The sequence below is a fragment of the Xenia sp. Carnegie-2017 genome, unplaced genomic scaffold (assembly GCF_021976095.1).
Source record: "Xenia sp. Carnegie-2017 unplaced genomic scaffold, XeniaSp_v1 HiC_scaffold_24, whole genome shotgun sequence".
Lineage (NCBI taxonomy): Eukaryota > Metazoa > Cnidaria > Anthozoa > Malacalcyonacea > Xeniidae > Xenia > Xenia sp. Carnegie-2017.
This window is the reverse complement of record NW_025813487.1, coordinates 12,949,128-12,976,748: the sequence shown is the minus strand read 5'-3', so window position 1 is coordinate 12,976,748 and position 27,621 is coordinate 12,949,128. Positions and strand designations below refer to the sequence as shown.

Here is a 27,621-nt window from a genome sequence, read left to right as displayed (position 1 = left end):
TTTTCTCCAATAACACGTGTTAAACTTAACTGCATGTTGAAAAGGCTTGTTTCAATAAGTTTATTTCATTAGAGAAAGAAACTAACACTTCAGCCTTCATGGAAAATTGTTCTGTTTTGTCAACTAACTCATGTTTAATTAATACTCAGAGAAAAAAACTTTATATATTGAAAAATTAAGTGCTTACAGTGCAAAGTAAACCTTGTATATTTTTTCTACCTCTTACCTCCACCACAAATTTCAATTCGTAAACACGGTGCACCAACAAATTTCAATGGAAAGATTCGCAAAGCTTTGGATTTAAGGCCACCAGAAAACTTTTCTATAGCCGCATCATTGTAACCATTTTTGTTTCCTAGATAAATCTGGAATAAAACAAAAAAATTGATTTTCGTGTATTTGCAGAGCAAGGTTAGAGGAAAGAAAGGTTTGTTTAACGCTGTCCAGAGGAGAGTAGTTTATGCATTGTCTATGTATCTCTTCAAATCATGCACATAGCTACAATTTAAACTTTATAATCAAATGCAAGAGTAACCAAGACAATCAACACAGTGACGTAGCTAGCCCACAAATTTGGTCGTGCTATATGTAAATTTCTCAGAGCTCACTAACTGTAAAAACAATAGATCTCTAAAGAAATGAATAATGATAATGATCTGAAATTTACATAGAACCAGCAATTTTGCGTGCCGGCTACACCACTGAATCAACATCTGCACACAAGTTTGTATATAAATAGCAATTTAAAAGTTTACTTAGTTTATAACTTCATTCCTTTTTAAATTTCCTTTAAATTTATAATATACAATTTCGATAAGTCTACTGTTACCTTCTGGGATTTTTCAGATTTCCAGTTCACACCATCAATGTTTGTCTGCAAGTGATATTTAGTTACAAAGCTTGAACTTGAACTGTCTCCAAAGATAGTGATAACGTTAACTGTATAAAGACTCGGAAAATTCAGTTGAAGGTAATGACTGCCATTAGCAGCAGGAGCACACCATGAACTACCACTGGATATTCTTGCTTTAGCAGCACTACGACTCTTTGGGAAGGCAGTAAACCAAGAATCTGGGAATTTTTCTGCGTTTTTTAATAGAGGATTATCACAAACATGACCTTAAATAGAAAAGGATTTGGTTGAAATGCATTATAACATTAGAACTGGTTTGATTTGATAGAGAGCAATGGTGCACTCTCATATTGTTCTCCATTCACGTAAAATTGGAAAAATTAAAAACTGTTTTCTTAAGAAAGAAAAAGAGCACAAGATATATTGGAGGAATACGACTGATTTTGCATGCTTTTATTAAATAAGGTTAAATTCCAGTTGGAATTAAGCCAGCTATGACAAGAAACCGTAAGTATCTTGTCTAATAACAACAAAACCGTAGCGATTTAAATTCCATTAAAGAGTGAACGTTAATCGTATTGCAGAGGAATGACAATTGGACATTTTTTGAAGCACGAAATGAAGTAGCAAGAGTAAAATTAATTTAATCCTCAGTATTCGCAGCAATCCTGTTTTAATTATTTATTATTTAAGAGTAGCAATCGTTTATATTTTGTGATGGTATATTTCTTTTGTTATGTAAAAGAAGAATTGTGAAATTCTCCAAGTCAGCGTAAAATACAGTGACACTACGATGTCAGATGTAATTCTTGATGATAGAGTTAAGACATGATGCTTAACAATAGACAGATGTAAGTTGAGAAGACAAAAGTAACACATTCATTCCTTACATTCTTCGCTAATAATCTTTTTCTAACGTCATACAAATGTGTCCTGCAATACGTTAATACATTCAAAAAATTGAATGAGAATGCTTACATGTAACGTACGAGTATTGAGAGCAATCATTATTTTGAGTGATAGCACATTGAGATAAATCGTTCACTCGAGCATCACATTTGACAATTCCAGATATAAACGATTGATGCATCAAAGATGATAGTGACATTGAGCCTCCCCCAGATGCTGCGGTAGGATAACCAAGTTGTTTACAGATAATCGTCTTCATTTTATGCAAAAGACTGTTGTTGCAAATGGTGAAGTTTCTAAGCTTGGTAATAACATTCACGACACCTTCGTTCGGAAGATTTGACTTAGACAGGCGTACATCCATAACTACACAAATCAAAATTATTTTTCCTTTAATTGTGATTATGGCGCATATCTTAAAGTTAAATCTGTGTTTTTAGAAGTGGTTTTATGACCATAAATATGACAAATCTCGTCCATGAATAAAATATATACACGGAGTTTGAATATCAGAAGAATACAGAAGGTGACATTTACTTAAAAAAAATTTTAGTTTGAAAGCACTTAACCAGAAATGTTTTCCAAATTCTGATGGACACAGTATCTTATAGATTTACACTTAAAGTTGGTGAGCACTGTTTTGATTTTAATCTTTAAGTTGACAATGAACTACAGGCAAATAAGTTGAACTTAGAACTTTTCTCTTGTGTTGTAAACACGAATCACAACAAAATGTGTCTAAGTGATTATGTGAATCATTAATGAAACCAGAACAAATACCGTTTTTTATAGGTGAGCGCTGCGTTTAGCTTCCCAATTCATAGGAATTGTAATGAATCTATCTTTGTATATATATACAGTATATGTAAAAATTTGTAGTGTGAAGTCATGAAAATATGAATACAAATGCAATTGTAATGTCACTTTTGGCCTACATAGAATGGCCAAAAGATTTTAAAAGAAATAGATTTGATAAATCAAATTGACTGGAAGAAGATATGTTTCCATGAACAAAGTTTGCATTAACAAACTAAAAACACAAAATTCACCAAACCATTAAACTTATGAAAATATTTAGGACACAAGTTTAAATGTCACATTATAAAAGACACTAAATTATACAATACGAGATAAAACTGCATAAACAAACCACGCCTGGTGAAGACACCCGACGAAAATTCAAATTTGTGTCAACTTTTCTAAATTGATAACGTACATAGTATAAAAATGAGCACCATACCATTGCGCATTAAGGTCAAAATTTGTCCCGAAGCTCTTTAATAATAAGCAAAATATAATCTGCCCATATAATACTTACGATTGCAAATTTTTCTGTATGGCATACTTGTGTAGTTACATTGATATTCAAAGTAAAGATATTTCTCCAAACCAGGACAAATATTTGAAGGGAAATGATTATCATCAACCGTTATATTACATTTTCTTTCACCATCACAGTAATTTTTAAGGTCACATGTTACATCGACACTACAACTGTGATCAAAACTGGAGCCACAAATGCTTCCTTTTCTCAATCCACGATATTCTGCAACTTTTATCACCATATATTGATTATTAGAACAACTAACGTCCGATATATTTTTTCCATCACATGTTACTGAGCCTATTAAAGACACACAAAAAATAAGTAAATTTCAATCTATACAAGCTTATTTGTGAATTCCTGTAAAATAAAAGTTGATTTGATAAAAACAAAGTGTGTGATGGCAGTGACTTCACTGTCGCCATTCCTATATGTGCGGCCTTGTATTGGCTTTAATCAGAGTTTAAGTATATATACGCTAACTGGATGAATATTCTCACTTGCCAAAATTGAATCGCTGATTTTCTTCATTTTTACAATTAGCCAGTTCCAAGTTCGTATAATTTCCTGTAGGTACTATACATTTATTATAGCGTGAAAAGAATAGACCACCCCAAAATGTCTGGGTTATGGCATTGATGGCTCCGCATTCTCCATTAAAATTTCCATCAGATAAGTACACATAAATTCCGTATCTCACAAGACACCTTGTTGTATTCGATATATTGATGGAGCCAGATTGTAAAAATTTAAAATAAATTGACTCCTCAAAACATTTCCATGTATACGGGAAGGGAAAGAGTATTTCATCCCGAACACATTTTCCTGACTGAACATGTTTGATGAAAAATCCATTCATATCTGAAAAAGGACAATGATACATGATAAAATTGATTGAAAATACCACACTCTACAAAATATAAATATAAAAATAATGACTTTATGAAAAATAATTTAGCATACTGAATTCTATCAATATAGGAAAAAACACTCGTAAAAATGTCATCTTGAAATTCAACCTTTCTAAAGAATTAAATAAACCAATTGCTGTTGAGGTCATTTTAAAAATAATGGCGTATGAAACAATTTAAGGCATTCAGCATGGAGCATTGATCTAAAATACATGGAACAATACCTGTAATACAAAACCCTAATAATTTTTTAAAGCCCTGATTTTACCCCAGACACGCAAGACTTTACACCAGACACGAGTGTGTAGTCAATCAATTTTTACTCCGCGAGAGGAACTCGAAACACTAAACGCGCGTGTCTTGGGTAAAATCTCGCGTGTGTAGCGTAAAATATGGTTCAATTATATGCTTGATGTAGTGTTCCATGTATTTTAGTTCAATGGCATGGAGACTGAAAAATTTTACAAACAAGTTGAAAAGTGTAAAAAATCAATTAATAAAAATTTCACGGCGCACGGTCTGTTACGATGGAAAAGGGAGAGTTATGGTTTGTTTACGCAATTGAAATATTTGAAATATTTTAAGATTGTTTGCTGAATCTGATTTTTCATATGTATAAACTCCCATGACTTTCGTTTTTGATGAAAAGGAAGTTTATCTAAACACTTATACAAATTTGTGCCCAGAAAAAGTTGATGATTTAGGTTAGTATTATTCAAACTTGAAGACAAGGAATATATAATTCAATGTAAAACTGAATTGTGAACTCTGTAAGCTGTACACTCTTTTTGGTGGAGTTCATTTAAGTTGTGCTGTGAAATAGTGCTCTTGATTATAAAAATACCTGTGTTGCACATTTTAAAATTGCAAACACTTTAAATAAATATCATGCCCAAGGCTTATAAAAAATCGTGAGCCTTTTTTTACTGGTTTATACAGGTTTATACATGCAGAGGAGATATCCATACAAATATGTACAGGGATATTATACAGAGGGTTAATATACAACGAAATTTGTTTCTACTGAAGTGATATAAGAAGTGCCGTGTGGTTGCCGGCTTAGAATTGCGCCAACGTATCCTCTGCGTGTCGTAAAAGACGACTAAAAGGGGTTGGTGTAAGGAAGGGCATCCTACCGTAAAACTTTTGCTCCAACAAAATTCATGGACTTTGGAAAAGGAGATATGGCCCCCAGTCCCCGGCAGCCCTTCAGTGGGCAGGGGGTGCGAAGAATCTCCGGATCGAATGGTTGTGGAAGTGTCACCCTTCGGTAGGCACAGTGAACGTTGGGACAATGAAGGAAGGAGTGCAGAAGTGGCGGACATGTTGAAGAGAAGGAAAGTTGATGTGTGGGTTTCAGGAGGTAAGTTTTAAAGGAGAAGGTACGAGAGTCATAAAGGGTGAAGATAATGGAGCGAGATTTAAGTGGTTTTGGAAGGGAAACGGAAGTGGCACGAATGGTGTTGGCTTTGCGATAAGAGAGGATTGGGCGAAGTCAGTTGTAGCAGTGAAGAGAGTTTCGGACAGAGTCCTGAGAGTTGATGTAGTTATTGAGGCCGAAGTTGTGAGTTTCGTTGTGGTGTATGCTCCGCAGGTTGGACGAAGCGGAGGAGAAGAAAAGTTCTACGACAGCGTGTATGCAGTGAGAGCAGACATTAGAGGGCGATGTGTGATGCTTGGTGATTGGAACGGTCATGTGGGAAGCGTAAGAAAAGGATACTGTGCGCATGGAGGTTTTGGAGTTGGTGATATGAATGCTGAAGGCGAGACGATATTGGAGTTAGCAGCGAGTTGTGGGATGGTGGTAGTGAATACGTGGTTTATAAAGGAAGAAAGCAAGCTTGTGACGTATGAATCTGGTGACAGTAGGACGGTGGTGGATTATATACTGGTGAATGAAGAAGAAAGGAAAAACGTGAAGGATGCAAAAGTGATTGCAGTAGAAGAATGTGTGACCCAGCACAAGCTGCTGGTCATGGACTGGAGAATCAGGAAGGTGAAAAGGAGAAAGGTTGAGGGTAAAGGCAGGCTTAAGCTATGGAAGTTACGATCGAATGAAGGGAAGCAGTGTTTCCGTGACGAAATTGTGACATTGAATGTTGAGGTGAGACGGTGGAGGAGCGATGGACGTGTGGAGAAGGGTGTTTTAAAGGCAGCGGAGAAGGTATGTGTAGAAGTAAAGGCGGTGTAGTAGAAGAACAGGCATGGTGGTGGATCAACGAGGAAGATTGGAAGAAGTTGGCAGAAGGTGGAGAAAGTCGCGGACTGAAACAGATAGGATCGATTACATCCGATTCAAGAAAAGCGAAAGGAGGTGGCTAAAGCGAAAGAAAGACATCAGAAAGAAATGCAGGAGAATGGAAGAAAAAGAAATGAAGGGAGGAAGGAGGGCGTGCAGAACCATGATGGGGAGTTGAAGGTGTTATTGGAAGACAGGTTAGAAGTGTGGAGGGCGTACTGTGACCGTTTGATGAATGTAGAGAATGAGTGGAATGGAGAAGTTGAAGCGGATGAAGTTTTTGGGCCGTGGGAAATAGTGACTGTTGATGAGGTGGCGGCGGCTCTTCGCAAGATGAAGAAAGGAAAGGCGACGGGACCGAGTGAAGTGGGAAGGAAATGTTGGACAATGAACTATGCGGAGTTGTGTAATGTAGCGAACGAGGTTTTGAGGGGCTCAAGATGCCGAGTACATGGAGAAAGAGTCAGTGGTTCCGCTGTACAAAGGAAAAGGAGCAGCAACGGTATGGAATTACAGGACTATTAAGCTGATGGAGCATGCGTTGAAAATAGTAGAGAGTGTTTGAAAGAAGGTTGAAAATTGTTCGGATGGGGAAGAGCAGTATGGATTCATACCGGGGAGAGGGAATGCGGTTTGTGTTAGCTGGGGAGAAATTTTGGAGAAGGACAGAGAATTGTATATGGTGTTTGTAGATTTGGAGAAGGCGTTTGATAGAGTTCGAGAAAGGTGATCGAGTACGCTGCGTAAGAAAGGTGTGACAGAGAATATGGTTCGGGCAGTTATGGAGACTTATGAAGGTGTAGAGGCGGTGGTTACGGAGGAAGGTGCTAGATCTGGTGTTTTTGAGGTAAAAGTTGGTGTTCATCAAGGTTCAGTCTTGTCGCCGTTACTGTTTGCTTGTGTGATGGATGTACTGACAGAGGAAGTGAGAAGAAAAGAAGGATGCTGGTGTTTGTTGTATGCAGATGACATTGTCTTGGTGGCGGAGTCGAAGCAGAAAGTTCTGGAATGGTACCGAGAATGGAAAACGGCAATAGAAGTCAAGGGACTGAAAGTGAATGAGGCAAAGACGAAGGGCATGAGATGCTCGAGGCAGGTGGAGGTGAAGGACAGTGATAAATGGCAATGTGGTGTGTGTGGGAAAAGAGTTGGAGTGAATTCGATAATGTGTGGGAAATGCGGTAAATGGGTTCATGGAAGATGTTCAGGTGTCCGTGGTGCATTGACAAGAGTAACTGATTTTGAGTGCGGGACGTGTCGAAGTGGTGGGCGAGTCGCGATTGAACGGTTTGAACTGGGTGACGTGAGTTTGGAAGGTGTATCGGAGTTTAAATATCTGGGCGATGTGTTAAATGATGGTGGAGGGTGCGAGCAAGCGGTGAGGAACAGAGTTCAAGCAGCGTGGTGGAGTTTTAGAGAGTTGTCGGAATGTTGTGCGGAAAGTCGACTTCGTTGAAGCAGAAGGGAGAATTGTAAGGCATGTGTTAGAAGTGTTTTGGGATATGGAGCAGAGTGTTGGGCGCCGAAAGCAGAGGACCTGAGAAGATTGGCGTCGACGGAAAGGAGAATGCTTAGGATGATGTGTGTAACGTTGATGGATAGGATCTGAAGAGATTAGAGAAAGAGTTGGTGTTGAGTGTATCGAGAATTGGGTAAGACGCCAGCGTTTGAGGTGGTTTGGGCATGTGGAAAGGAGGGAAGAAAGTGCTGAAATTCGTAGAACGTTGCATATGAATGTTGATGGAGTCCGCAAACGAGGTAGACCGAGAAAGAGATGGATGGATGTTGTGAACAGTGATATGAAGGCGATGGGTATAACGAGAGATATGGCGAGAGATAGAGATGGTGGCGTGGAAAAATTTATGGACCGGTCAACCCCCCTGGCGGGGATTAATACTGGCCGGTATATAAATGTTGTTTGTGTGTTTGTGTGAAGTGATATAAGAACATTCTCCCGTTAAAAATATTTAACAATTTTTGGATTAAGTTGAGCATGATATAAAATAATATTCAGACCGATGTCAATTGGATATCTACCGAAGCAAATCTGAGGGGGATAGCGCTGACTGCAGTCTGATTGTAAAATTTTTGCGGTTCGCTTTCGTCTATTTCCTGTAAATACGCGATGAAAACTCTCTGGACAAACAGTTTAACACTTTCGGTGTTTTTTCGTCTATATTCCCGATAATTTGAGCAGAGTATAACACTTGAAAGTCTCGATGAAGATTCTACCAAAATATTTCTTGTATATACAGTTGTCTCATAAAGAAAATTCGTCACCTACAGGTAATTTTCAATGTTTTTCTAGGTGATAGTGTATTGACAATTATTTGAAGGCTTTTAGACAATCACAATGGAGATTGCATTACCGTTGTATTATAATAATAAAGCTTAACTAGCACAGATCAATATATGAACATCTTAACCCTAACCCTCACACCCATTAGCAAACAACCAAAATCTTCCAACGTGATCGTTAATGAATAAAATCAATAAACCTGAAAATAACCAAGACACGATCTTGAATTGAGCTTTTACTCTTTTACAGGTTTACATTATAATATATGTATGACGAATTAAACATGCTTGGCTGTTCCGGGGTGTATTCTATTAGCTTTGCAACTGCAAAGAAATTGACTTAAGAGTATACGTACATGATGAATTGAATATAGGTCAAAGTATCGAATGGATTTGAGCGAAGTTGAATATGAAGCATTATAATCACAATGGTGTACTATAAATTAAACTGACACAGGAGAAACTAAAATGAACTGCTCTTGCACGTACCTTGTCGTTTTAGGTTCACGTTGATGACAACATAACAGGTGTGAATTTTTCCACCGTATAAAACATACTCGAAAGGGAATTCGTATAGTCGGATTCCAAAGCTAGTATAACTTGTATAATAATATTTATTATACCGTTCTACTCTTTCATTTATGTACTTATGTGAACACGTGAAGTTTTTTGGTTCTTTCAATTTTCCGGATAATCCTTTTAGTAAAAGAGGATAATGACCATAATAGATAGGTGGCAAAACAGTATAGTTTAAAATAATCGGGCTGCATCCACATGTCCCTAACAAAAAATTAAGTTATCTTTAACTGGTTGTCCAGAAAAAAAAACAAGTAGAAAGTGACACTCATTTGGCCACAAAATTTTACATACTATTCACATTGAAGCGAAAGTCCTCCTTAAACCCAAATTGACAATAACTATACAGATTATATCATATAACTGCATATATATATTTTTTTTGACTATACTGTCATATTACTTTGCTTTTGTAACTAGACAGAGGAACAATGAACGACATATTATTCTGCGTCAATGCTGTGAAGCTAGTGTATCCAAATCAGTTGAGTACTTCAACATGTACCTTACGGGTTCAAACCATTTACTTTAGGTACCTTACTTTATTGCACTTTCTAAGAACACGGTTTCAATTACATATTTAAATTAAACAGTACCTCAGTAATATAAGTGTTGTGATTGTTTGCCAAGTACATGACCAGTTGATGTTCTGTACTTACTGTAAACTGAACTGTTGTTTACTTTACCTTCAAGTGGACATATTTCACTAAACATTTTAAATCGCTCCAAAAGATATTTCTTCTCCTCAACACAACAACGTGTACGAGTATTGTTGCATTTCGAATCAATATCAATTTTGTCCGCCACAAATTTCTTCCATTCTTCCTCACAAAACTCAAGTTCTTCATTCCAACCCATTTTCATTGTGAATCCTTGACCAAATAACAGCCACAATAACCACCACATCATTAAACTCATCATTGCATAGATCCAACGATATATAGTAAAGCTCTAAATTATAATTGATTGTTGGATGTATGTACGTTATCACAGAAGACTTTAAATTTATATTTAGATCGACAATGACTACGTCACAATTACATCTGTGATGCAAGCAGATCACGATCAAAACGTATTTTTGAGCAATATATGAGCATTATCAAAAAAATTCATTTCAGCAAAATTGTGTAGCAAGAAAAACTTTTTAGAAATAGATCGAGTTAGTCTCATATGGCTGCATGATGGCTCTCTTATTGGTAGCCACTGTAGCTATTATATAGGTACGTGGTATAATTTTCTTAAAATAATGAAACTTGGTAAACGTTAAATTTATGCTTTATTCTTCTTAATCGGTTCAGTCTAAATTTCAACTTCTTTTGTTTCAAGAGATTTATTGAACGATGAAAAAATGCTTTTCAGTGGATAGCGCTAAAGAAGTGAAGAAAGCGAGATCAAATTAAAATCAAAGCAAATCATTTATTTTAGATACAATAGATTAAAAACCCAAGACGATGTTAAAATTCTTTATCTGAATATGAAAATAACAATTGTGCATGCAGAGCTTCCCATTAGCTATTTCATTTCAATTTCCTGTTATGTCATGATACATGTAAAAAACCTATGAAATCATAAAGTACTTGATAATTTCTTGTAACGCAGCCTCTATAGCTGTATAGTTATACCCGTATTGTCTCTAATGCTATACCCGTATTGGATTTTCATTCGAATTTTTAATTTATCGAATTCAACACATTAGCAGGTATAAAACAGCTAAATTGCTCAGTTGACAAATTCAAAAAGTTACAGTTGAAAAATTAACTAAATACATTAAAAATATCAAAAGATAATGACCAAAAAATAATGTTGAAAATGTGTTAGATATTTACATTACATGCACCGTGGAGCTTTTTTTCTATTGAGGAGGGAAGAGCTTACGAAATAAACGAACGTCGATATTAAGGGCAGCTAAGTAGTTTTGGGTTTCAGCGTTATCTTGAGATTGCTCAAATTCTTTTATAAAAATTTACAGAAATATCATAGAAAATCGTAGAAATGTTGTGCAACTTTTTACATTTTTTCAAGCTTATTCCTTTGCTTGCAGTTATTTGTGGAGTACTTGATGACAATGAATACTCCATAAGAATTGAAAATCTTAAGGGATTTTTAATTTTCGCAGGTTCCGCTAAAGAACAAAATTTTTACAAAACAGTGGAATAGGATTTGCTTTTGAGGTAGTTGAGAGATTTGAGCAAAAATATGATAGTATATAAATATATGAATCAAAACATTAATGTGATAACCTGTCCCAAATCCTACATCTAGCGTGGAGGTATTATGGTAAATGAAAAAATCTCTCCATTTACTATAAGAATCAAATCATTTGGGGGGCGTAAGTTGTGTGGTGTTTGTATTAACACTTATTTGCCAAACTCAGTCGAAGAAAAAATTTGCAGTATTAAATATAATAAATAAGATAAGGAAACTTCCGTTTTACTATCAACTAAATCACATCTTACCTTTCTTTTTTATTAATTGAAAAACGGACACAATAAGGCGACTGCAGATATACACCTTAAACAAACAGAGAAAAATTAAGATACATACAAGTCAGACGAGCAACAGAGTTGTGGCTTTCGCAACGTTTTACTTGCAACTGCTGGCCAAGGCTGTCGGCTTCCTCAAATGTACAGTGCTATATTGAGTATATACAAACACTCATGCCATCTGCCCCAGTTATTCAACATTTTATTGAATTTGTTTTGGGTCAAATCCTATCCTTGACAAATCAACAATAATACTATAAATGTTTGGAAATTTGGATGTTGTTGTTGGTTGACAAAGCAATGTTATAGAACATTGAGTTTTCGACATTTTAGAGAATTACCTCTGTTTATAGCTACGAAGCAACGAAGCACAAATAATGCATCTAATGTGGGCAAACACGGCAAAACAGGTTAATGACTTCAAGTGCTCAATGACGAAAAATTATATTGTTACAATATAAAACGTATTTTAAGTTTTTGACTATCAACTTTACCAACAGTAAATTCAATTTTGCTGACAGTCATTAGCAAAATTTTAGGCCCTAAATACAACAAATTGTGTCGGACCGAACTATACAGTAAAATTTACATCGTAATACCAGCTGTAACTTTATTGCCTACAGGTGTTTGTTTAAACAATAGACACAATACGACAGCAGCGAAAATACAGTGAGAAATGACAAGAAAAACATCGCTTCAAGAATAATGACTTATGAATGAAAATGGTTTAAGTGATTGGGTTCAGCGGTAAAGAATTAAGAACAACAATTTAACATTTCAATATTAATTTTAATTTGGTAAAAAACAAACTTCTAGTTGATGCATTGGACAGCCACTCTGTTGGATATTATCAAAGTCTACTACAACAAGCAAGGATCATTTCAATTTAGGCAATTTTCACAATTTTCTTCGTAACTTAGCTATGTTAATTAGCTGTAAAGTGTTGTTGTTAAGCCTACGTTTTGATGTGAACAGGTGGAAGGAAAAGCATGTAGAAACACATAAATTTTGAAATACCAAATTAAAATTAGTTGTATTATAAGGCCTTTACTAATTGGGAACTCTTTAAAGAGAAATATCGGATCATTTAATTCTTTATGTGCAGACCTCGCAGGCTCGAAGAGCGAATAAACAAGTTAATAAAAGTTTATTATAAAGTATTATTTAAACTGAAACGAAGCCTTTCTTTACTTTTTTGTCCTCGCTGTTTTGTAAAAGTTGGCATTCTCTGCTGTTTTCTTTTTTTTTTCAAATTTTTTGCTGTTTGTTTTTCGAAATTTGTTTAGATTTGTTTGTAAAATTACCTGTTATGAACCACTCGTTTGAATTGTTATAGATCTGAGACTGTATATGGTCATTGTCAACATTAAGTCATTAAAACATTTAACTATGTAATAACATGGTGGCCTCTTGTTATCACAGGGACGTTTACTGACAAATTTCGTCATCAAAGTATTCATTAGGGACGTTTAGACTAAATATTCCTCGTCAGTACTATCAATAGGGACGTTTAGACTAAATACCCTCAACAATAAAACAATACGCCTATTCCTGGATTGCAAACAATTTCCACGGAATTATGAAAAAAATTGACTCAATTCTGATCTATGAAAACGTTTAATATTTGATGTCTTTAGCCTTTGAAAACCACAATACTTCGAATGAAGGCCGGCAACATGTAAGCTGCTAAACTCTGTCAAAGAAAAAATTTGCTGTATATTAAATGCTAACAAAGCAACGAGGATAAACAAACATTCGTTTTACCATCAACTGTAGCCAACGAAATTTATTACATCTTACCTTTTGTTCTTTTATTGTCTTTACGTCTTTGTTTGAAAAACGCACACAAAATGGCAACTGCAGAAATACGTCTTAAATTAACAGAGAAAGTGAATATTCGTACAAGTATGGTAAACAATAGAATTGTGGTTTTCGCAAAGTTTTACTTGTAAGTGCTAGCCAAAGCTGTTTCCTCTAGTGTGGAGTAGCGTGTATTGAGAATATATAAACATGTACTTATGCCGACTGCCACAATTATTTAACATTTTATTGAATTTTGTTTTGCCTCAAATCCTACCCTTTACGAATCGACAATAATACTTTAAATGTGTTAGAAAATTTGGAAACTGAGAAAAATTAAGATACATACATTGGTTGACGAAGCAATGTTATAGAAGATAAGTTTTTGATATTTTACCTCTGTTTAGAAAAAGCGCCGAAGCAAAATTAATGCATCTAAACTGGGTGAACACGGCAAAACAGATTAATGACTTCAAGTGCTAAATGACAAAAAATGATATTGTTCCCATTGCGTATTTTAAGTTCTTAAATATTAACTTTGTTAACACTAAATTTAATTTTTGCTAACATTCATTGGTAAAAAATTGTAACCGCAAATACACACCAAGTTATGTCGAACCGAACTATACAGTAAAATTTACAACATGAAACCAGCTTTTTTTATTTCTTACAACTCTTTGTTCACAAGATGGCAGCAGCACAAATACAATGAGAAATGACAAAAAAATAATGCATCCAAGAATAATGACTTATGAATGAAAAATTGTTTAAGTGATTGGGTTAAGCGGTAAAGAATTAAGAACAACAATTTAACATTTCAATATTAATTTTAATTTGGTAAAAAACAAACTTCTAGTTGATGCATTGGACAGCCACTCTGTTGGATATTACCAAAATCTACTACAACAAGCAAGGATCATTTCAATTCAGGCAATTTTCACAATTTTCTTCGTAACTTAGCTATGCTAATTAGCTGTAAAGTGTTGTTGTTAAGCCTACGTTTTGATGTGAACAGATGGAAGGAAAAGCATGTAGACGCACATAAATTTCGAAAAAGCGTATTAAAGTTAGTTGTATAATAAGTCCCTTACTAAGCAATCGCGAATTCTTTAAAGAGAAATTCGAATCATTTAATTCTTTATGTGCAGACCTCGCAGGCTCGAAGATCGAATAAACAAGTTAATAAAAGGTTTATTATAAAGTATTATTTAAACTGAAACGAAGCCTTTCTTTACTTTTTTGTCCTCGCTGTTTTGTAAAGTTGGCATTCTGTCCTGTTTTCTTTTTGTTTTCAAATTTTTTGCTGTTTGTTTTTCGAAATTTGTTTAGATTTGTTTGTAAAATTACCTGTTATGAACCGCTGGTTTGAATTGTTATAGATCTGAGAGACTGTATATGGTCATTGTCAACATTAAGTCATTAACAGCATTTAACTATGTAATAACATGGTGGCCTCTTGTTATCACAGGGACGTTTACTGACGTATTTTCTCATCAAAATATTCATTAGGGACGTTTAGAGTAAATATTCCTCATCAATAATAAAACAATTCTGAAGTGAACAGGTGCACAGAAACACGTAGAAAAACATAAAATAAAACTCAACATCCGCTGCATTATAGGGCCGTATTTAACAAATCGGAAGGTTGGGTAGCATTGCATGCTTAATAGGATGTTATGAGAAATAATCATATTTACATAAGGTGTTAGAATACAAAATGAGACGGTGTCAAATAGATTATATAAATTACGAAGTTAGGAAGCAAAATATAGTGAAATTAAAAGAGTTGAATAGAACTGCCTTGGACAGGTGTTAAGTCATAGTAAAGGAAACATACCAAAGGTCCACTTTGCTGAGAAACTTGCTGCTGTACATATAATTAGGTAACAGACTGCCGTTAGCCAGCTCAGCACTCCTATTACTCAAAAAAAGTCAATTTACTAGCTTCCAATGTAGTAATCATACGCGCAATGAGATATACGTAGCACAAAAAATTCAATGGACTTGCTCTACTGTATTTTTACTATACTGTCGATAAGTGAAGACTTGTAGCTATTGACTTGAGGTTCTCAATAAGGGAGAGTTTGTATTAATCGCGAAAAGAGGAAATTCTTTCAAAGTCATCCATGTTGTGGGTATCTCCAGACATGTTTATGTTAGCAAAAATGCTCGATAACGCAAGGCGTTACGTTTGGTTACCTTCAAATGGATATATTCTCATATGCTACGAAAATCCGATGTTTAAATGACGTGTGATTTGACCCACATACAATACGTACAGCTATAACACTTTAATGAATACACAACATCCAATCTCTGAGGTTTGAGATTTTTTCCTAAAAGGGGAAGAAAGAAAATAGACGTTAAGAAAGGTGGAAAAAAGTTTGGTACCGACTACCTAGATCAATCTTTCGGTGGGTGTTCCTGCCAGTGTTGAAAAACAAGGAGAGGGGCTGACAAAAAACTATAAGAGAGGATATGTTTTTCGATCACATGAATTTTTCTTGTTTTGTAAAATCTTGTGTCGTTGCTTCCAACCCATTTCTTCTTTTTTGTTGATCTCTAGTCTACAGCAAAACACAATGCTCCTAGCACTCTTGCAATCAAATCATCAGAAAATTCAATTAATTCGATAATTTTGGATGATTTTATAATGAATATTATAATGGGGATAATAAGCGAAAATAGGAAAGGACAAGAACAGCAACATTTTACTACCACTAACATAGTTGGTAAGAAAGTAAACTCCATCCACTAAAACTTCTTGTTTCTTACGTCAGGTAAATTAATGAGATGACAGTGTGTACATATTCATACATATTCCACTGACTCCAAAATTATGAATGTATGAAAATTCCTCCCCAAGAAAAATGAATTACTGATCATGCTACGCCACTGTTTGTTTGTAATTTAACTTTATTTCTTATTTAATGTATTTAGATAAAAAGTATTACAGCCGTTATCCTATTTCAAATATTGACTTCATCCTTATTCTAAAAATTTGATGTTATGTTCCAAATTGTTTTCAAATACTGTTCAGAATCATTCACTCTACAGCGAAGATTGTAAATCCTCTGGTTATACGATTGATACACTATGGTGACTATATGATTGGTTGATACACTATGGTGACTATATGATTGGTTGATACACTATGGTGACTATATGATTGGTTGATACACTATGGTGACTATATGATTGGTTGATACACTATGGTGACTATATGATTCATTGATACACTATGGTGACTATATGATTGGTTGATACACTATGGTGACTATATGATTGGTTGATACACTATGGTGACTATATGATTGGTTGATACACTATGGTGACTATATGATTGGTTGATACACTATGGTGACTATATGATTGGTTGATACACTATGGTGACTATATGATTGGTTGATACACTATGGTGACTATATGATTGGTTGATACACTATGGTGACTATATGATTGGTTGATACACTATGGTGACTATATGATTGGTTGATACACTATGGTGACTATATGATTGGTTGATACACTATGGTGACTATACCTGAGAGTTATGTTTCCCCGTGGTAAGATTCTCACACGAATCGCATTCAGCCTTCCGGACACGTGATCCTGTAAACGAGTTTTTAAGTTGTAGAAATCAGTCAGTCGACAAAAAATCTCAAAATGCATCTTTTTTTACGAACCTCGACTACACTGAACTCCACTTCACCGGAAAAGTTGATTTCTTGTTGCTATGGAAAATAAAATAGCAACTGCATCACGACAAGCAATAATTTTGAGACGATCATGCACTAACTGATAAGGCTTTAAATTAAATGATTTGAACCCGGGAGTACCTTTGCATGTGTGTAGATGTAGATCGTCCACGTTATGGAAATCATGAGAAGGATTGTTGTTGTTGATGTTGACTGACGTTTCGACGACCTAAGCGGTAGTCATCTTAAGAGTGAAGCCTACAGCGAAGGTTGTCAATACTCTGGTTATACGGCTGACAGTCAACAACAGCACCAACAGTCCTTCTCAGAACTTCACTAAACCTGGACGATCTTCATCTACAAACGTTTAACGATACTTTAAACTAACAGCAAAGCTACTTTCTCCATCGATTTATCTTGACAAACTTTCACTGGCACATATCGAGCTTTACGTAGAAAACGATGTTCTAACGTGGTTAGAAGAGGTTAATTTGAAAGGTTTTTTGCTTACGATTGCCATAATAACAAAACTCACCGCATCAATCAACTCGCTGAAATGAAAGAATAATCTTGTATCCCTATCGCAACATTGAATAAAGCTATAGCCGTCTTTCAAAGCCGAAACAAATCCCTAACAAGGAACAAAAAATTATGCATTTAATGTATCCCTATCACAACACTGAATGAAGCCATAGCCGTCTTTCAAAGCCGAAACAAACTCCTAACAAGGAACAAAAAATTATGCATTTAATTTATCTCTATCACAACACTGAATGAAGCCATAGCCGTCTTTCAAAGCCGAAACAAACCCCTAACAAGAAACAAAAAATTATGCATCTAATGTATCCCTATCACAATACTGAATGAAGCCATAGCCGTCTTTTAAAGCCGAAACAAACTCCTAACAAGGAACAAAAAATTATGCATTTAATGTATCCCTATCACAACACTGAATGAAGCCATAGCCGTCTTTCAAAGCCGAAACAAACCCCTAACAAGGAACAAAAATTTATGCATTTAATGTATCCCTATCACAACACTGAATGAAGCCATAGCCGTCTTTCAAAGCCGAAACAAACCCCTAACAAGGAACAAAAATTATGCATTTAATGTATCCCTATCACAACACTGAATGAAGCCATAGCCGTCTTTCAAAGCCGAAACAAACCCCTAACAAGGAACAAAAAAATTATGCATTTAATGTATCACTATCACAACACTGAATGAAGCCATAGCCGTCTTTCAAAGCCGAAACAAAACCCTAACAAGAAACAAAAATCATGCATTTAATGTATCCCTATCACAACACTGAATGAAGCCATAGCCGTCTTTCAAAGCCGAAACAAACTAACAAGAAACAAAAATCATGCATTTAATGTATCTCTATCACAACACTGAATTAAACCATAGCCGTCTTTCAAAGCCGAAACAAATCCCTAACAAGAAACAAAATTATGCATTTAATGTATCTCTATCACAACACTGAATGAAACCATAGCCGTCTTTCAAAGCCGAAACAAACTCCTAACAAGGAACAAAAATTATGCATTTAATTTATCTCTATCACAACACTGAATGAAGCCATAGCCGTCTTTCAAAGCCGAAACAAACCCCTAACAAGAAACAAAAAATTATGCATCTAATGTATCCCTATCACAATACTGAATGAAGCCATAGCCGTCTTTTAAAGCCGAAACAAACTCCTAACAAGGAACAAAAATTATGCATTTAATGTATCCCTATCACAACACTGAATGAAGCCATAGCCGTCTTTCAAAGCCGAAACAAACCCTAACAAGGAACAAAAAATTATGCATTTAATGTATCCCTATCACAACACTGAATGAAGCCATAGCCGTCTTTCAAAGCCGAAACAAACCCCTAACAAGGAACAAAAAATCATGCATTTAATGTATCCCTATCACAACACTGAATGAAGCCATAGCCGTCTTTCAAAGCCGAAACAAACCCCTAACAAGGAACAAAAATTATGCATTTAATGTATCCCTATCACAACACTGAATGAAGCCATAGCCGTCTTTCAAAGCCGAAACAAACCCTAACAAGAAACAAAAATCATGCATTTAATGTATCCCTATCACAACACTGAATGAAGCCATAGCCGTCTTTCAAAGCCGAAACAAATCCCTAACAAGAAACAAAAATCATGCATTTAATGTATCCTATCACAACACTGAATTGAAACCATAGCCGTCTTTCAAAGCCGAAACAAATCCCTAACAAGAAACAAAAATTATGCATTTAATGTATCCCTATCACAACACTGAATGAAACCATAGCCGTCTTTCAAAGCCGAAACAAACTCCTAACAAGAAACAAAAATCATGCATTTAATGTATCCCTATCACAACACTGAATGAAGCCATAGCCGTCTTTCAAAGCCGAAACAAACTCCTAACAAGAAACAAAAATCATGCATTTAATGTATCCCTATCACAACACTGAATTAAACCATAGCCGTCTTTCAAAGCCGAAACAAACCCCTAACAAGGAAAAAAATTATGCATTTAATGTATCCCTATCACAACACTGAATGAAGCCATAGCCGTCTTTCAAAGCCGAAATAAACCCTAACAAGAAACAAAAATCATGCATTTAATGCATCCCTATCACAACACTGAATGAAGCCATAGCCGTCTTTCAAAGCCGAAATAAACCCCTAACAAGAAACAAAAATTATGCATTTAATGTATCCCTATCACAACACTGAATGAAGCCATAGCCGTCTTTTAAAGCCGAAACAAACCCCTAACAAGGAAAAAATTATGCATTTAATGTATCCCTATCACAACACTGAATGAAGCCATAGCCGTCTTTCAAAGCCGAAACAAACCCCTAACAAGAAACAAAAATCATGCATTTAATGTATCCCTATCACAACACTGAATGAAGCCATAGCCGTCTTTCAAAGCCGAAACAAATCCCTAACAAGAAACAAAAATCATGCATTTAATGTATCTCTATCACAACACTGAATTAAACCATAGCCGTCTTTCAAAGCCGAAACAAATCCCTAACAAGAAACAAAAATTATGCATTTAATGTATCTCTATCACAACACTGAATGAAACCATAGCCGTCTTTCAAAGCCGAAACAAACTCCTAACAAGAAACAAAAATCATGCATTTAATGTATCCCTATCACAACACTGAATGAAGCCATAGCCGTCTTTCAAAGCCGAAACAAACTCCTAACAAGAAACAAAAATCATGCATTTAATGTATCCCTATCACAACACTGAATTAAACCATAGCCGTCTTTCAAAGCCGAAACAAACCCTAACAAGGAAAAAATTATGCATTTAATGTATCCCTATCACAACACTGAATGAAGCCATAGCCGTCTTTCAAAGCCGAAATAAACCCCTAACAAGAAACAAAAATCATGCATTTAATGCATCCCTATCACAACACTGAATGAAGCCATAGCCGTCTTTCAAAGCCGAAACAAACCCTAACAAGAAACAAAAATTATGCATTTAATGTATCCCTATCACAACACTGAATGAAGCCATAGCCGTCTTTAAAGCCGAAACAAACCCCTAACAAGGAAAAAAAATTGCATTTAATGTATCCCTATCACAACACTGAATGAAGCCATAGCCGTCTTTCAAAGCCGAAACAAACCCTAACAAGAAACAAAAATCATGCATTTAATGTATCCCTATCACAACACTGAATGAAGCCATAGCCGTCTTTCAAAGCCGAAACAAATCCCTAACAAGAAACAAAAATCATGCATTTAATGTATCCCTATCACAACACTGAATGAAACCATAGCCGTCTTTCAAAGCCGAAACAAATCCCTAACAAGAAACAAAAATTATGCATTTAATGTATCCCTATCACAACACTGAATGAAACCATAGCCGTCTTTCAAAGCCGAAACAAACTCCTAACAAGAAACAAAAATCATGCATTTAATGTATCCCTATCACAACACTGAATGAAGCCATAGCCGTCTTTCAAAGCCGAAACAAACTCCTAACAAGAAACAAAAATCATGCATTTAATGTATCCCTATCACAACACTGAATGAAACCATAGCCGTCTTTCAAAGCCGAAACAAACCCCTAACAAGGAAAAAAATTATGCATTTAATGTATCCCTATCACAACACTGAATGAAGCCATAGCCGTCTTTCAAAGCCGAAACAAACCCTAACAAGAAACAAAAATCATGCATTTAATGTATCCCTATCACAACACTGAATGAAGCCATAGCCGTCTTTCAAAGCCGAAACAAACCCCTAACAAGAAACAAAAATTATGCATTTAATGTATCCCTATCACAACACTGAATGAAGCCATAGCCGTCTTTTAAAGCCGAAACAAACCCCTAACAAGGAAAAAAATTATGCATTTAATGTATCCCTATCACAACACTGAATGAAGCCATAGCCGTCTTTCAAAGCCGAAACAAACCCCTAACAAGAAACAAAAATCATGCATTTAATGTATCCCTATCACAACACTGAATGAAGCCATAGCCGTCTTTTAAAGCCGAAACAAATCCCTAACAAGGAAAAAAAATTATGCATTTAATGTATCCATATCACAACACTGAATGAAGCCATAGCCGTCTTTCAAAGCCGAAACAAACCCCTAACAAGGAACAAAAATCATGCATTTAATGTATCCCTATCACAACACTGAATGAAGCCATAGCCGTCTTTCAAAGCCGAAACAAACCCCTAACAAGGAACAAAAAATCATGCATTTAATCACATTACACCAACAATAATTTTTAACATAGATCTTTAAGAAGGAAACGAGTTTAAGTCGATTCTGTGCACTATAGTTATACATCGACATTCATAAAATAAAAATGCTCAATGCCAATGCCCATGGAGCACAATGTTAGCGTTGTCGAAAATAAAAGATTTCCCAACAAAATACGAGAGATTGAAGACAGTAAAATACTTTGGACAAACCTTTATTTTCAACGATACATTGTGAAAATTTGAATGCTTCGAGAGCAAATATACCTTTTTAGGGAGGTACAACTTGAGGGGGAGTAAATTTTTTTGAAGGGGTGGGTGGATAAAATACTCATAGACAAGGGGGGTAAAGGTCAAACCATAACTCAAAGCAATTAACATTTGCCATCACAGTGATAAAGGTAAACAATTTCCGCTAAATTTGGAGAAATGGCTTCCCTGACGCAGTCTAAACACTAGCAAATGTAAAGGAGAATTAAAACTTACTCTTTCTCTGACATTGCATCCATTGCTGCTTTCCACTTCCTTGATGAGATGAATTTCCGTTGCTCTTCTTAAAGAATCACGCCGATCTGCACGAAAAGAAGAGAGATGTATCGCTTGACTGAGTGGCTAAAAGATGGAAGCGTGCTTTATATTCCCGATATCACGGGGAAAATTTGTTAATTTCTTTCATTGTATGGACATGTTGCCATATCCAACTGGAAACACTCAAAGGAAAACTATAGTTTGAAAGCTTGGTTATTCTGTAAGGTACATACACGTTTGGTATTTTCTTCAAATGTTCAGACATGCACGTTAAACAAGACACCAAAACATTCAATCAACAATAAGGAGGACAACGAACTAGTTTAAAACAAAATGTTACGTCTAAACATGGTAATGTCTAAGCAAAGGAAGACTAGTTGAAGTTTTAAAGAATTGTCGATGGAGCACCCATTGATACAGTAACAAAGTTATTTTTAACTAAGATTAGATATGAGGCTGAAGTAGGGAGTAAAGTAAAACTTCGCATATAAGAGCCTAGATTTTAACAACCAATTAGGCTAATATTTCAGAAGGAAACTTAAACTGATCTAACTTTATTTATACTAGATATCTCTATCAGTTCTGAACAGTTCTTACTGTAAAGATCATCTCTTATTGATCCAGTGTTACTACAGAAAGAGACCTAAACTAAACTAACTTTCTTTAGACTAAATATCTCTATCAGTTCTAAACTTTTCTTTCTAATGATCCAGTAAAGATCATATCTTATTGATCCAGTGTTACTACTAAAGGAAACCTAAACTAAATTAACTTTATTTTTACTAAATATCTCTATCAGTCCTAAACATTTCTTTCTTATGATCCTGTTAAGATCATATCTTGTTGATCCAGTGTTACCACAGAAACAAACCTGAACTAAACCAAGTTTATTTATGTTAGATATCTCTACCAGTTCTAAACTCTTCTTCCTAAAGATCCAGTAAAGATAAGCTCTTATTGATCCAGTGTTACTACAGAAGGAAACCTAAACTAAACTAACTTAGTAATTTAATATTTATATTTTGTGTACGATTCCCGCCTGGTTTATCGATCGTAACTTAATCTATATATACTAGATATCTCGATCAGTCTTAAACTGTTCTTTGCCTAGATCAACAAAATCATCTCTCATTGATCTTGCACATGTTGAAATAATACCAACAGTTACAACAAACCATATTTACCTGTAGCAATTTTAAAACCAACAACATCCCAAGTCAAGACGGTGAACTCCCCCAAGACATCTTTCTCCCAATATGGCAGCTGTGAACTACCATTGCTTGTGTTGTACAATATCACACCATTTAACGGTTCCTGTCTTTTGTCCGACAATGTACTTTCTCGATGGTGCCTTGAAATGTGTCTTTGCTCACATCATCAAATTTCACTGTACCTTCTGGTAGACGCTCCACTGAGACTGCAACTTCTTTACCTGACAAAATAATTGGCCAAGTTTTACAAACAAATTTTACGAATTTCCAAAATAAACTTGTTGCTGTCGTCAGCTATCACAAAAATACGTCAGTTGAGTCAAGTGACTCGTTTGCAAACCGAAAATTTCCAATCCTACGTCAAATGCCAATCAGAAGTCATCGTGTGTAAAATAAATTACAAATGATTAAATCGTATACATAAGTGAAATAACTGATAAAACTCATTTTGTATTAAACAATAAATTATCAATATTGATCTACAGGGAGTAACTGCAACGGCCCAAACACAAACCTCGTTCACTTTGTCAGCTTTGTCGATGAAGCCAAACGATTCCTTGAGCGAGCAGACAATTCCTTGAATGTAAACAGGAGGCGAAGCTTCGAGCAGCAACAACTCCACGGCACAGCATTGTCCATTTCTATAGAGGTTTATGAACTGTAGCAGTGCATCAAACAAACAACAATTTGGACATGGTTCGTAAATTGGACATGGTTCGTGTAAATAATAAACTAACGTTCATGTTATAGGCCTTAACCAAAGCGTTTTCTTGTGTAAGGTAGCACATCAAAACGTAGAAATAAGAAGACTTCACTAAAATAGAAAGAACATTCTTAAGACTGCACATCCATTGCTTAACCAGGTAATGTAATGCACGTGATGAAGCACGTGATACAATCTAGAGAAACAGTACAAGCTTTCGACCCTATAGCAAAGAATATAATTTACCTTTTGTTTTCCAGGTTGTAAAAAGACACAGTATCACCTTTGTAGATGTGAGACTTTGATAAAACACCAGCTTGATAATGTGGAAGAAAAAACAATTCCTGAAAGAAAAGGAGCAACGGTTAGAATCATAAAGATCCACCCCCTAACCGTGCAGACCTGTATTATGCAATGATCTTAAACTCCACCCCCTGATCATGCAGACATTTACTATGCAATGATTTTAAGCACCACCCCTGACCGTGCAAACCTGTATTATGCAATGATCTTAAACTCCACCCCCTGACTGTGCAGACCTGTATAATGCAATGATTTTAAACACCCCTGACCGTGAAAACCTGTATTATGCAATGAACTTAAACTCTACCCCCATGACAGTGCATACCTGTATCATGCAATGATCTTAAACTCCACCCCTGACAGTGCATACCTGTATCATGCAATGATCTTAAACTCATCTCATCTGATCTAATCCTAATCCCATATTGCAGTATAATTTTAACTCATCAAGGGCGAGAATACAGTGGCGCTATAATAGCCTCGATAATTGTGTGGGTGGGGAGGGTAGTCAATGTTTATGTAGGTATGCATGTCAAAAAGCCTAAAAAATTAATTTGATACAACAAAATATGCATAGCAAGCTTTCTATGGTGTGGAGGGAACGATCAAAATCCAAAAAGGAAATAAAGGCGAAAACCTGTTTCAAAAAAGATGAAGGAAATGTCAATAATTTGCAGGCAGTAATCTACACTTTCCCTTATCGTCACGTCACTAACTTTCTTGCCTGTTTCAATTTTGGGATTTTTGCCCAAAGCAAATATTTTGCTCACTGGTGTGTTCTGTATTTATTGTCCAATCGATAAATGTTCGATAAAAGATGTTGAGTAAAAAGTCTGATACTTTTTATATTTTACATTAATTCTTCCCTCTCAAACCCCCCCCCAAAAAAAAAATGACTTAAGTATTAAAGTTAGCCACGTAAAGATGCATAAAAAATGGAAGAAGTTCAAACAGTACTTACTCCGTTCACTTCATAACTAACGCGACCACATTCGGACTCGCCATTGCGAAATAACTGCTACAAAAATAATGATGAAACTCTTTGAAAACGACATCACAAACATCACTTGAATGTCCTTTGTACTGACTGTAATGAAAGAACACTCGAAGATCCTGTTCAGCACACTCAATAAAGCCATGACTTTGCTGCAAAATAACATGCATAAATGTTATGGAAGAAAGACTGAATGTGCTTTTAGAGGGGATGAACTTAGGGAATATAAATCAATAACATTATGGAAGATGTCATTAATACACATGTTGATGTCAAAGCACTCATTGCCTGTCAAATGTAGTTCAATACAGTTAAATGTAGATGAATGTATTCAAATGTGTTTGAATGTACACAAAAATAGATGAATGTATTCAAATGTACATGAATGTATTCAAATGTGTTTGAATGTACACAAAAGTAGATGAATGTACACAAAAGTAGATGAATGTTTTCAAATGTGGTTGAATGTATACAAAAGTGGTTGAATGAATTCAAATGTGGTTTAATGTCCTCAAACAGGGTGCAAATTAATATTACACAAATGGGCATGTGAATTTCAGTTGAAGGTATTTTCACAATCTTAGGTTAAAAATTGATACAATATCTGTCATGTTGGATTTAAGTGCCTATGTCTAATAATGGGACTTGATATCATTAGAATCATCTTAAAACATAGATTACTGAGGCAAACAGTCCGAATGGAAGTTTCAATAGAAAGCTTTTCAAATTGACCAGAACAAAAAATAAGACACCAAACAGTGCAAAACGGTTACAGCTTCCTCTACAAAGGCTATTGAAATCAAAAACATTTTTGGCAAACTTTTAGATAACATGCAAATGCACTTTTAGATGAACAAAGTGGCATATTTTTTGTGTATTAAGAAACAAGTTTTTTGGTCATAGATAAATTTTTTACTTCTTCATGGTACATCTTATTTTTATCTTGCAGGAACTTACTCTACAAAAGCAACACCTTTGTAAAAACAGCAGAATCTGCAGCAAACTTTTGCATTTCTCAATGTCACATAATGATTCATGAAAAAATTTAAAATAGTTGAGAAGCATTTTTTTTGCATTAATTTGCGTCATTGACCAGTGCATAAAAACTTCATACTAAACTGACTTTGAATTGTTAAAATAACTTACACAAAGTTTTTCAATGACACCTGTTTCCCTGCGTAATACATGAACACCATTTGAAAGGTAATGGTCACTGATACCATAGTCCTGAGACCCATTTGTTCACATAGAATGTTTCTAAGTAATAAAAAAACATAGAATGTTACTGATTAGTATGAAACATCATAGAATGTTTCTAATTAGAAGGAAAACATTATAGAATGTTTCTAATTAGTAAGAAAACATTATAGAATGTTTCTAATTAGAAGGAAAACATTATAGAATGTTTCTAATTAGTAAGAAACATCATAGAATGTTTCTAATTAGTAGGAAAACATTAGAGAATGTTTCTAAATGGTAAGAAAACATTATGGAATGTTTCTAATTAGTAGGAAAACATTATAGAATGTTTCTAAGTAGTAAGAAAACATTATAGAATGTTTCTAATTAGTAAGAAAACATCATAGAATGTTGCTAAGCAGTAAGAAAACGTTATAGAATGTTTCTAATTAGCAGGAAAACATTATAGAATGTTTCTCATTAGTATGAAAACATTATAGAATGTTTCTAATTAGGATGAAAACATTATAGAATATTTCTAATTAGCAGGAAAACATTATAGAATGTTTCTAATTAGTAGGAAAACATTATAGAATGTTTCTAATTCGTAAGAAAAGGTTATAAAATGTTTCTAATTAGTAAGAAAACATTAACAGCAAAATGAAATGAAAATAAAATTTTTCATAAACAAAATGCAGTAGAAAGTACCTTCCATGAGTCTGTTGCCATATTCGATTCACCAAAAAGAGAATTCTATTTGTTACAAAGGATGCCAGCAATTTGAATTATAACTTTTTGCAAAATAATATATATGGTATATGTATAAAAATTCTCCTCTCAATTTTCCTAAATCACCGAATAATATAATCCA

The 27,621-nt window shown here is 35.0% G+C and overlaps 2 protein-coding genes across 2 annotated transcripts in view; both read right to left on the bottom strand.

Moving 5' to 3' along the window:
- LOC124451784 (cold shock domain-containing protein E1-like) overlaps window positions 1-27,621 on the bottom strand; it is a 60,592-nt gene that overhangs the window by 31,436 nt on the left and 1,535 nt on the right. The window lies entirely within an intron of this gene.
- LOC124452172 overlaps window positions 1-27,621 on the bottom strand; it is a 27,937-nt gene extending 316 nt beyond the window's left edge. The window contains exons 1-19 of the mRNA XM_047002757.1: window positions 27,459-27,621; window positions 26,718-26,828; window positions 25,666-25,723; window positions 25,539-25,595; window positions 22,319-22,404; window positions 17,627-17,722; window positions 17,080-17,127; window positions 16,938-17,005; window positions 15,593-15,729; window positions 14,741-15,260; window positions 11,698-12,020; window positions 11,567-11,621; window positions 9,797-10,061; window positions 9,024-9,314; window positions 3,591-3,947; window positions 3,081-3,386; window positions 1,832-2,128; window positions 830-1,119; window positions 227-365 (exon numbers count right to left, since the gene is read on the bottom strand). Coding sequence (XP_046858713.1) covers window positions 227-365; window positions 830-1,119; window positions 1,832-2,128; window positions 3,081-3,386; window positions 3,591-3,947; window positions 9,024-9,314; window positions 9,797-10,031 — 1,915 coding nt within the window. The 5' untranslated portion in view covers window positions 10,032-10,061; window positions 11,567-11,621; window positions 11,698-12,020; ... (8 more) ...; window positions 26,718-26,828; window positions 27,459-27,621. The remainder of the gene's footprint in view (window positions 1-226; window positions 366-829; window positions 1,120-1,831; window positions 2,129-3,080; window positions 3,387-3,590; window positions 3,948-9,023; window positions 9,315-9,796; window positions 10,062-11,566; window positions 11,622-11,697; window positions 12,021-14,740; window positions 15,261-15,592; window positions 15,730-16,937; window positions 17,006-17,079; window positions 17,128-17,626; window positions 17,723-22,318; window positions 22,405-25,538; window positions 25,596-25,665; window positions 25,724-26,717; window positions 26,829-27,458) is intronic.